Source organism: Sciurus vulgaris, assembly GCF_902686455.1.
Source record: "Sciurus vulgaris genome assembly, chromosome: 11".
Taxonomy (NCBI): domain Eukaryota; kingdom Metazoa; phylum Chordata; class Mammalia; order Rodentia; family Sciuridae; genus Sciurus; species Sciurus vulgaris.
Genome location: NC_136472.1, coordinates 120,589,100 through 120,601,433, shown reverse-complemented (window position 1 = coordinate 120,601,433; position 12,334 = coordinate 120,589,100). Strand labels below are relative to the sequence as shown.

Sequence of the window (12,334 nt, the reverse complement as noted above, 5' to 3'; positions counted from 1 at the left end):
GAAAAGAACCAAATTACATTCAGGGGGAAACCAATATGGATATCAGCAGATTTTTCAATCCAGACCCTAAAAGCTAAAAGGGCCTGGAACAATATTTTTCAAGCCCTGAAAGAAAATGGATGCCAACCAAGAATCTTATACCCAGCAAAACTTACCTTCAAATTTGACGATGAAATAAAATCCTTCCATGATAAACAAAAGCTAAAAGAACTTACAAAATGAAAGCCAGCATTACAGAACATTCTCGGCAAAATATTCCATGAGGAAGAGATGAAAAACAAAGAAGCAAATCAACAAAGGGAGGAATTATCCTAAAGGAATTGTCAAATAAAGGAGGAACAAAGTTGTGTCAAACAAATAAATAAATAAAATTTTAAAAATGAACCAAATGACGGGGAAACCAAATCATATCTCAATAATAACCCTGAATGTTAATGGCCTGAATTCATCAATCAAAAGACATAGACCGGCAGATTGGATTAAAAAGAAAGATCCAACAATATGTTGCCTACAAGAGACTCACCTCATAGAAAAAGATACCCATAGACTAAAGGTGAAAGGATGGGGAAAAACATACCGTGCACACGGACTCAGCAAAAAAGCTGGAGTATCCATCCTCATTTCAGATAATGTAGACTTCAAGTCAAAGTTAGTCAGAAGGGACAAAGAAGGACATTACATATTGCTTAAGGGAACCAAAAATCAGCAAGACATAACAATCATAAACATCTATGCCCCAAACAGTGGCTCATCCATGTATGTCAAACAAATCCTTCTCAATTTCAGAAACCAAATAGACCATAACACAATAATACTAGGTGATTTTAACACGCCTCTCTCACCACTGGACAGATCTTCCAGACAAAAATTGAACAAAGAAACCATAGATCTCAATAACACAATCAATAATTTAGACTTAACGGACATTTATAGAATATACCATCCAACCAAGAGCGAATACACTTTCTTCTCAGCAGCACATGGATCCTTCTCTAAAATAGACCATATATTATGCCACAAAGCTAATGTTAGCAAATACAAGAAGATAGAGACACTACCATGTATTCTATCAGATCATAATGGTTTGAAGTTAGAAATAAATGAAAAAGTAAAACACAGAAACTATTCCAACATCTGGAGATTAAACAATATGCTATTATATGATGAATTGATAACAGAAGATATTAGGAAGGAAATTAAAAAATTCTTAGAGATAAATGAGAACCAAGAAACATCATATTAAAATCTCTGGGACACTATGAAAGCAGTACTTAGAGGGAAATTTATTTCATGGAGCGCATTTAATAAAAGAAGTAAAACTCAACAAATAAACGACCTAACACTACAGCTCAAAGCCCTAGAAAAGGAAGAACAGACCAGCACCAAAAGTAGTAGAAGACAGGAAATAGTTAAACTCAGAGCTGAAATCAATGAAATTGAAACAAAAGAAACAATACAAAAAATTGACAAAATAAATAGTTGGTTCTTCGAAAAAATAAACAAAATCGATAAACCTTTAGCCACACTAACAAAGAGAAGACGAGAGAAAACCCAAATCACTAAAATTCGGAATGAACAAGAAAATATCACAACAGACAGGATTGAAATACAAAACATAATTAGAAGCTATTTTGAAAATCTATACTCCAACAAAATAGAAAATTTCGAAGACATCAACAGGTTTCTAGAGACATATGAATTGCCTAAACTGAACGAGGAGGACATACACAATTTAAATAGACCAATTTCAAGTACTGAAATAGAAGAAGTCATCAAAAGCCTACCAACAAAGAAAAGTCCGGGACCAGATGGGTTCTCAGCCGAGTTCTACAAAACCTTTAAAGAAGAGCTCATTCCAATACTTCTCAAAGTATTCCATAAAACAGAAGAGGAGGGAACCCTCCCAAACTCATTCTATGAAGCCAATATCACACTGATACCTAAACCAGACAGAGACTCATCAAGGAAAGAAAATTTCAGACCAATATCCTTAATGAACATCGACGCAAAAATTCTCAACAAAATTTTAGCAAATCACATACAAAAACATATTAAAAAGATAGTGCACCATGATCAAGTGGGTTTCATCCCAGGAATGCAAGGTTGGTTCAACATCAGGAAATCAATAAACGTAATTCACCATATCAATTGACTTAAAAAGTCAAGAATCACATGATTATTTCAATAGATGCAGAAAAAGCATTTGATAAAATACAGCACCCCTTCATGCTCAAAACACTAGAAAAAATAGGGATAGTGGAAACATTCCTTAACATTGTAAAGGCCATTTATGCTAAGCCCATGGCTAATATCATTCTAAATGGTGAAAAACTGAAAGCATTCCCCCTAAAAACTGGAACAAGGCAGAGATGCCCTCTTTCACCACTTCTATTCAACATCGTTCTTGAGACTCTAGCCAGAGCAATTAGACAAACCAAAGAAATTAAAGGGATATGAATTGGAAAAGAAGAACTCAAACTATCCCTGTTCGCTGATGACATGATTATATATTTAGAGGAACCTGGAAATTCCACCAGAAAACTCTTAGAACTCATAAGTGAATTCAGTAAAGTAGCAGGTTACAAGATCAATGCTCATAAATCCAAAGCATTTTTATACATAAGTGATGAATCTTCAGAAAGAGAAATTAGGAAAACTACCCCATTCACAATAACCTCAAAAAAAATAAAATACTTGGGAATCAATCTCACAAAAGAGGTGAAAGACCTCTACAATGAGAACTATACAACACCAAAGAAAGAAATTAAAGAACATCTTAGAAGATGGAAAGATCTTCCATGTTCTTGGATAGGAAGAATTAATATTGTCGAAATGGCCATACTACCAAAAGTACTATACAAATTCAATGCAATTCCAATTAAAATCCCAATGACGTACCTTACAGAAATAGAGGAAGCAGTTATGAAATTCATCTGGAAGAATAAGAAACCCAGAATAGCTAAAGCAATCCTTAGCAGGAAGAGTGAAACAGGGGGTATCGCAATACCAGATCTTCAACTCTACTACAAAGCAATAGTAACAAAAACAGCATGGTATTGGTACCAAATTAGAAAGGTAGATCAATGGTACAGAATAGAGGACACGGACACAAACCCAAATAAATACAATTTTCTCATACTAGACAAAGGGGCCAAAAATATGCAATGGAGAAAAGATAGCCTCTTCAACAAATGGTGCTGGGAAAACTGGAAATCCATATGCAACAGAATGAAACTAAACCCCTATCTCTTACCCTGCACAAAACTCAACTCACAATGGATTAAGGACCTCGGAATCAGACCAGAGACCCTGCAGATTATAGAAGAAAAAGTAGGTCCAGATCTTCAACATGTCGGCTTAGGACCAGACTACCTTAACAGGACTCCCATAGCACAAGAAATAAAAGCAAGAATCAATAACTGGGATAGATTCAAACTAAATAGCTTTCTCTCAGCAAAGGAAACTATCAGCAATGCGAAGAAAGAGCCTACAGAGTGGGAGAATATCTTTGCCAATCATACTTCAGATAGAGCACTAATCTCCAGAGTCTATAAAGAACTCAAAAAACTCTACTCCAAGAATTCAAATAATCCAGTTGACAAATGGGCTAAGGAAATGAATAGACACTTCACAGAAGAAGATCTACAAGCAATCAACAAACATATGGAAAAATGTTCAACATCTCTAGTAATAAGAGAAATGCAAATCAAAACTACACTAAGATTCCATCTCACCCCAATTAGAATGGCGATTATCAAGAATACGAGCAACAATAGGTGTTGGCGAGGATGTGGGGAGAAAGGTACACTCATACATTGCTGGTGGGGCTGCAAATTAGTGCAGCCACTCTGGAAAGCAGTGTGGAGATTCCTTAGAAAACTTGGAATGGACCCATCATTTGACCCAGCTATCCCACTCCTTGGCCTATACCCAAAGGACTTAAAATCAGCATACAACAGAGATACAGCCACATCAATGTTCATAGCTGCTCAATTCACAATAGCCAGATTGTGGAACCAACCTAGATGCCCTTCAATTGATGAGTGGATAAAGAAACTGTGGTATATATATACAATGGAATATTACTCCGCCATAAAGAATGATAAAATTATGGCATTTGCAGGCAAATGGATGAAATTGGAGAATATCATGCTAAGTGAGATAAGCCAATCTCAAAAAGCCAAAGGACAAATGATATCGCTAATAAGTGGATGATGACACATAATGGGAGGGAGGGAAGGGTTAGTGTTAGGGTTAGAGTTAGGGTTAGGGAGGGGGGCAAGTATGGAGGAAGGAAGCAGTGTATAGAGGGAAAAGAGGGGTGGGAGGGGTGGGGGGAAGGGAAAAAATAACAGAATGAATCAGGCAACATTGCTCTATGTAAATTTATGATTACACAAATGGTATGCCTTTACACCATGTACAAACAGAGAAAGAACATGTATCCCATTTGTTTACAATAAAAAAAAAACAGTTTAAACTAACTTTAAGTTGAAAAGGAAAAACAAAGAGGAAATCATAAATTTAAAATGTTCATTTAAACAAGTTATAGTGGCAAATATATATAATAGCTGGATAAATATATAATAGCTGGATAAATTTACTTGGATCAGCTCTTTGACTTCATATCAATGTACCCTAAAGCCTAGGAACTTGGAAGACAAACTTAACATCTTATAATGATTCAAGCAACTTCTTTGCAACTGTAGTATTAGCTCTATTAAGACAGAGAAACTGTTTCTAATTTCATATATATCATCACTGTAGAAATAATAAAGTTCAAAAGCAAAATCATTACATACCTCTTTCTTGTCTTCCTCTTGATCTACTCCAGACTGAAATGCCAATTGAGTTTGGAATTCATTGCTCAGTCCTGACTGATGCTCATTATAAACCTGTTAAAGAGTCCAGTCACACAGTGACAAAATTACCAAGCTAGTTGTATGAACCCTTTTGATATTTTTATCTATGATTCTTTTCTCCTCCAACTTCCGACTTTATTAGATAAAACTAAACATAAAAGAGTAAAGGTGAAAAGGAAGGAAAGAAAGTAGTTTCAGAAGGAATTAACCAACCAACAAAAAATGAAAAAAGGAAAATAAAGACAAAAAGGTTCAGATAAAAACCATGAATGAACAAATAACAAATCAAAATGTTCAGAATAAAAGTTGTTTTAAAGTGGTCACTTGAAATCATACTATCACAGTATGCTTGCACTTGAATCCAGGTATAAAGCTAGATCCCTTAATATCTCAAATGTGGGGACTAGAGTTGTAGCTCAGTGGTAGGTGCTTGCCTAGCACATGTGAGGAGCTGGGTTTAATCTTCGACACCACATAAAAATAATTAAAATTTTTACAAAAGATATTGTGTCCATCTACAACTAAAAAAATATGTTTAAAAAATCTCAAATGTATAATTACATTCTATCTACACAACTCTCTTGATGGGCATGAACTCAGAATAAGAGTCTGGAAATATATCAATCAATTGGTATGGCATAGAGAACACTGGGCCTCTTTTCCCACCATATTTATTAGCAAAACTTTGTAAGTTGGTATACCTACTTGGACATTATATGGGCCAAATTATGATCTCTAACCTTCTGGAGATAAAGTTTAACACTTTTATCTCTTTAGTTTAAAAGTTATTTATCTTTCAGCAGAGTAAGAGGATAAAAGATCAATATGTAAACATCTATTGGATTTCTATATTTGTGATGAACAACTTGGAAACAAAATTAAGGACAACATTCTTGACAACACCATCAAAAAAGCTATAACAGGTACAAATCTAACAAGGAAATATAAATTTTATACTCTGAAACCTACAAAATATTGGAAGAAATTAAAAAACACCAAAAAAAAAAAATAGAAGAACATTCCACATTCATGGATTGGAAGACTTAATATTGCTAGGATGGCAGTACTCCCTAAACTGATCAACAAATCTAACATAATTTCCACCAAAATTTCAGCTGCTTCTTTGCAGAAATTCACAAGATTATCCTAAAATTTCTATGAAAATGTGAAAAACCGAGAATAGCTCTCATACTCTTGAAAAAGAACTAGAGGACCCCCTCTTCCCAACATCTCATTACAAAGCCACAGTAATCAAGACAGCTTTCGCTGGCATACGGATAGACATAGATGAATGGAACAGAATTGATAGTTCAAAAGTAAAACTTATATTTACAATCAACTGATTTTTGACAAAGTACCAAGATAATATAATGGGAACAATGTCTTTTAAACAATTTCTTTTAATACAATGTCTTTTAAACAAATGTGTTTCAACAAATGACACTGAAACACTGGCTATCCACATGCAAAATATTAAAGCTGAACCATTTCCTTATACCATATACAAAAATTAACTCAAAAGAATTACAGACCTAAATGTAAGAGTTACAAAAATTCTTAGATGAAGACAGAGAAGTACATATTCAAGATCCCAGATTAAGTTATGGTTTCTTAGATATGAGACCAAAAGCATAAGCTGCCAAAGTAGAAACTTATAGACTTAAAAAAAAAAAAAAAAAAAAAAACAAAACCTTGTGCTACAAAGAAACCATTTTAAAAAGTGAAAAAACAATCTGCAAAGTGGCAGAAATCATTCGCAAAACTTGTATTTTTTTAAAAGGGACTGTATGTAGAACATATTAAGGACTCTCATAATGTAGAATAATGGAAAGAGCTCGAAGGGAAAGGGGAGGTACTAGGGAATGAAACTAACCCAATTTTGCATGTATAAATATATCACAATAAATCACACTTTTATGTATAATTATAATTAAAATTAATGCCAATTTAAAAAATAAGCAGGAAAGAGATGAGTAGAGTGGAGGAAGAGGAACTGGGGGAGGGAAGAGGAGAAGGAAAGGTAAGGTACGGGCGATAGAAATAGAGCAAATTAGCCCATTATGTATAACTATAATGCATTAATAAAACTTTTAAAAAAGAAACTCTCACATCTCAATGATCAGAACACAAATAACCCAATTATAAAATGGGCACAGGATCTAATAGCGGTACTCCAAAAATATACAAATGGCTAATAAGCACATGAAAATGTGCTTAATGCCATTAGCCATCAGGAAAATGTAAACTGAAAGTACAGTGAGACAGCACTTCATGCCCACATGGATGAAAAATAATTTAAAATGAAGATATGGGGACTGGGGGTATTAATCAGTGGTAGAGTGTTTGCCTGGCAGCAAGACTTCCTGGGTTCAATACCCGGCACCCCAAAACAAATAAGCAAACAAGTGTTGGTGAGGATACAGAGAAATGTGAACCTTCACCCACTACTGATGGAAACAAAAAAATGTTACAGCTACTTTGGAAATTTGTTTGCTAGATCCTCAAAAGGTAAATAAAAACAGAATTATCATTTGCCCCAGCAATTCTACTATGAAGTATATACTCGAGAAAAATGAAAGATAAGTCCATAGAAAAACATGTACACAAATGTTCACAGCAACATTATTCATAAGTCAAGTAGAAACAAGTTAAATATCATCAATGAATAAATAAAACGTGCTATATGCATAAAATGGAATTATTCAGCAATTAATAGTCATGAAGTCCTGTTATGTGCTATAATATCAGTGAACTTTGAAAACATTATGCTAAATGAAAGAAGTCGGTCATAAAACACCAAATATTACATGACCTCATTTAAATGAAATAGCCAGATTAGGGTCTATGGAAAAAGAATAGCTTAGCAGTTGCTAGGGCTAGACATGGAGCTAAGGGAAAAGGGCAGTAGCTGATACTGGGAATAGGAGACTCAAGAGGTGATAAAAACGTACTCAAGTTACATGTCTGTAATCCCAGCAACTCAGGAGACTGAGGAGGAAGACTGCAAGTTGGAGACCAGCCTCAGCAACTTATGAATACTATCTCAAAATAAAAATAAAAAGGCCTGGGGATATAGCTTAGGGTAAAGCACTCCTAGATCAATCCCCACTGTCTAAAAAATAAAAAAGAAAATGTTTCCAAATTGATTGCAGTGATATTCACATAACCCTGTGGATATACTAAAAACACTGACTTGTATCCTTTAAATAGGTCAACTGGATGGTATATGAATTACAGTTAATCTTCATTATTTGCAATTCTATATTTGCAACTTTGCCTATTCATTAAAATTTATAGGTAATACCATACTCACAATGATAAGCAAAATTTGTAGACATAAACAGAGTCAGGAAATGTTGAGTAATCCAACAAGCATGTTGGGAACTGAGGTCCTATAGGAGATGTTCTGCTTTACTGTTTTCATAAAAAAGTATCTTTGTTTTTGCTAGGGGGTCAATCCCGGGGCCTTGCCCATGTTAGGCAAGCATTCTACCACTGAACTCCATGCCTAGTCCACAACTATCCTTTTTACATTTTATTTAATGCCAAGTTTTTTGTATTTTTGTGTTTTTTATTTGTGATTTCACTGTTTAAGAAAGTCCCAGAAATAGTGCTGACATACTATTATTCCTAAGCCAAAAGGCTGTGATGTAGGTTAAATTCACAGCACCCAACAAAGGCTGTGATGTGCCTTACAGAGAAAATGTATGTTAGATAAGCTTCATTCAGGCATGAGTTATAGTGCTACTGTCTGAGATCAAAGTTAATAGATCAACCATATGTATTAAGTAAGGTGTCTTTAAACAGAAATATTTACAAAACAAAGTTATGTATATTAATTATTTGACAAAAAGTTTGGGGAATTGATGAAAATATGCCTATAAAAGTCCTAAAGATTTCACAAAAGAACAGTTAGAAATAGTACATAAATTCAGCAAAGTTGTAGGATACAAAATCACCACAAAAATCAGTTATAGCGGGTGCAGTGGCACACGCCAGTAAGCCCAGAGGCTCAGGAGGCTGAGACAGGAAGATAGCGAGTTCAAAGTCAGCCTCAGCAACAGTGAGACACTAAGCAACTCAGTGAGACCCTGTTTCTAAATAAAATACAAAAAGGGGTGGGGGATGGAGTTCAGTGATTGAGTGCCCCTGAGTTCCATCTCCTGAACTCCCTCCCAAAAAAGTCAACTTTGCTTGAAAAGAATAATAAGAGAAAATATCAGAGAATAACACCATTCACACCCCCTCCTAATTAGTAAGTTTTCTTTAGTTACAGGAAAGAGAAATACCTGGAATGCCTAGTGACTTGTGCACAACACTGAAACTATGTCAAGAGAACTGATATGCATATGACATGCACATAAGTAGGTGCATGCAAATAAAATGATCTAGACCGATGAACTTCAAAGTGCTGAGAGTTGATATGTCCAGAGATGGGGAAAGGTTGAGGAAATAAAATAGTCAAAGATAACTTTGACATTTTTACTATCTATGCTTCTATGTGTTTTTAAAATTATTAAAAATACATTCTCATTAACTATTTTTAGACACTAAAATTAAACTAATTTCTAAAAATAAAAGGTTCTCTGGAAGTACTATGAAAGGTAAGTTGGAATGAAGCAGAGAGACTGAGAAAAGTAAAACAGAAGACTACTATATATAATAGACCAGATGAGAAATGATCAGAGCCTGAGCTAATGAGAACAGAAAGGAAAGGGAAGGTTTAAAATGAGAAACCGCCAGAACCTGGTATAATCAACAGACCTTAAGGTTGAGGCAGAGAGAAAATGTAAAGATAATACTTAGAATTTTGGCTGGTATGATTAAATGGGTAGATAAACTGCTTTGGAATAGGTGATGTGCTCAGTTTTGAACACCTTTGGTTGACATATTTGTGGAGCTGAGCTGATCATCAGGAAGTTGGAAGTCTAGAGTTCTGAAGAAAGATCTATCCAAAAGACAGATTTCAAAATCACCCTATCGAGGAGTAGCAGAAGTCAAAGAAAATATCACTGAAAGAGAGAGAATGTTAAGGGATGGCTTGAAGAACAGAACACAGCCTAAAGAATACCAACAAGAAAGCTCAGGTAGAGAAGGCTCAGAAAGAATGTCTGGAATGTATCTGGAGACTAGTGTTACAAGAAGGCAAGAAGGAACTATTTCAAGAAACAAGCTGTCGACAGATTCAAATAATATAGAGAAGTCAATAACATAAAAAATGAAAATTTTCAATTATTTTATCAACAAGGAAGACCCTGTGGTAACCTTGTAAAGAACAGTTCACATACCCAAGCCCTCACCTGTGCAATGCTAGATTAAAACAAACAAACAAACAACAAAAACAAACAAACAAAAAAACAGTTCAAGAGTATTGGTGGGGATAGATGTCAGATTATAGTAAAACAGGGATAGTAAACATGGTTTATTCTTTCAAGAAATTGGCAGTGGTCAAATAAAATTTTATTTACAACATAATCACACATATCAAAAACAGAAGAGTTATAGGCTAGAGGTATATGTAGCTCAAGAGTACAGCGATTGCCTACCAGTTGTGTGGCTCTAAGTTTGATCCTCAGCACCAGAAAAAAGCAAAAAACAGAAGTTTCATGAGGAAATTATATATGTTCAATCATATATAATTTAATCATATAATCAGTTTTATACGTCTATAAAACTCAAGGGAGAATTTTTTTTAGTGGAACAGAGCAAGGCTCTAAGAAGAAAAGCAAGAGAATCCAGAATAAGAACTCCAAAAGAGATAATTCTTTTTTTTTTTTTTTTTTTCTGAGATGGTAGGAATAGGTAATAATGGCAAAAAAAAAAAAAAAAAAAAGGAAGAAAAAGAAAATGCTTAAAGCATTTATGATATGATAGCTTCTATTTTCTTTAGGAAATCTGAGACTATGAGAGTACAGCAGGAAGTTTCAGTAATATTTAAGGTTTAGAATAGACAGTGTGGTGCTGGAAAGGAAACTGGCAGGGAAGAAGTAAGAAAAATGCTAAGCAGTACTAAAACCCAGTTATAGAAAACCCTATGAATGAACACAGTATTAATTTACACTATTAAAATGTATTCTATAATAAAGTTGGATTATTTGGGAATGCAAAAGGGGAAAAGACTGTTCCAGGGTTGGCAATTTTCAGGGCTTGTATGGCAGGACAAGAAGAGGAGGTTCAGACCATCAAAGGAGTACAATGAATTGAATGGTCAGAAGTAGGAACCCCTCTCATGTGCTTTGTGAATGCCCTATGCATTCTCTATCAGGATCATGTTGCCTCATAACTGTTATGTGTCAGTCTCTCTTCTTGAGATTGAGTGCTGGTGCCTTCTTCACAGCTGAATCTTTGCTAGTTAGTACTTAAATAATGGCTAACACCTAACAGTGCTCAACAAATATTTGATTGACTGGCTAATTCATTTGAAACACATTTACTACTAGGTACCAAGCACTCTGCCAAATGCTATTTATGTAACAGTTAAAAAAAAAAAAAAAAAAAGATGTGATACATCATTCATGAAGTCTACCAACCAGCAGAAAATCTCTAGACAATAAGAACATATATAAATAAACAAATAATTACAAGTTGTATTGCACTGAGAATGAAGGAAACAATGCAAAGACAGAAAAACAGAAAAGGGAAATCTATTTTTGAGGTGTTCAGGTCTGTCTCTTCTAAGGAGTTGCCATTTAAACTGAAACTGAAGGATAAGAAGGGATCAGATTTGTGAAGGAAAAAGGGAAGACTCTCTAGGCAAAGGAAAAATGATATGCAAAAGACCTTAGGTAGAAAAGAGGCTGGCACAGTGCAGGCTATATAAATGACAATGCTGAATAAAACATGACACTATACCTTTAGGTCAACTTTATAAACTAAAAGTCACAGCAGTTCAGAGCAGCAGTTCAGTCCTGAAACCTCAGTCCAAATTTTACTTTCTGTCTCTTTGCTTCCTTTTCATTCTGCTCTTTTTTTTCCTTTTCTTCTTTTTGGTACTAGATATTAAACCGAGGGGTGCTCTACCACAGAGTTACAGTCCCAGTCCTTTTTATTTTTATTTTGAGACAGGGTCTTCCTAAATTGCTCAGGAAGATCCTCTTGCCTCAGGCTTCCGTAGGGATTACAGGCATGTGCTTCATTCTTAATCTTAAAGGGCCAAGAGGAAATTTCTCTGTATCTTTCATGTGGCCTAACAATGCTAGTTATCTGAAGCCTTTGTTTCTAAAATAATATAAAAGCACAAAACAGAAATTATGCAGTTGTAAAATTTAAATGGGAATAAACTAGACTTCAGTTTGAAGTCATAAAGAAATCTTAGCAGTAAGCTGGAAGAGCAAAAGACTTAAGATACTAGAAATCTTAACCCGATACTACCAAACATTAGACAACATAATGCTAACAAGTTCCAGTCCAAACTTGACAAGTTTATTTCTTGATGATACTGTCATTTGCTCTTCCAACTTAACTGACAGAAA

The 12,334-nt window shown here is 34.7% G+C and overlaps 1 protein-coding gene across 4 annotated transcripts in view; it reads right to left on the bottom strand.

Annotated features, from left to right (window-relative positions):
• Positions 1 to 12,334, bottom strand: part of CCDC15 (coiled-coil domain containing 15) — a 73,768-nt gene that overhangs the window by 36,943 nt on the left and 24,491 nt on the right. For all 4 annotated transcript variants that reach the window (XR_013757773.1, XR_013757774.1, XM_079104333.1 and 1 more), the window contains exon 12: positions 4,803 to 4,895. Coding sequence is in view for 2 of the 4 variants with exons in the window: in XM_079104333.1 (XP_078960459.1) it covers positions 4,803 to 4,895 (93 nt within the window). In the remaining 2 variants the exon portion in view is untranslated. The remainder of the gene's footprint in view (positions 1 to 4,802; positions 4,896 to 12,334) is intronic.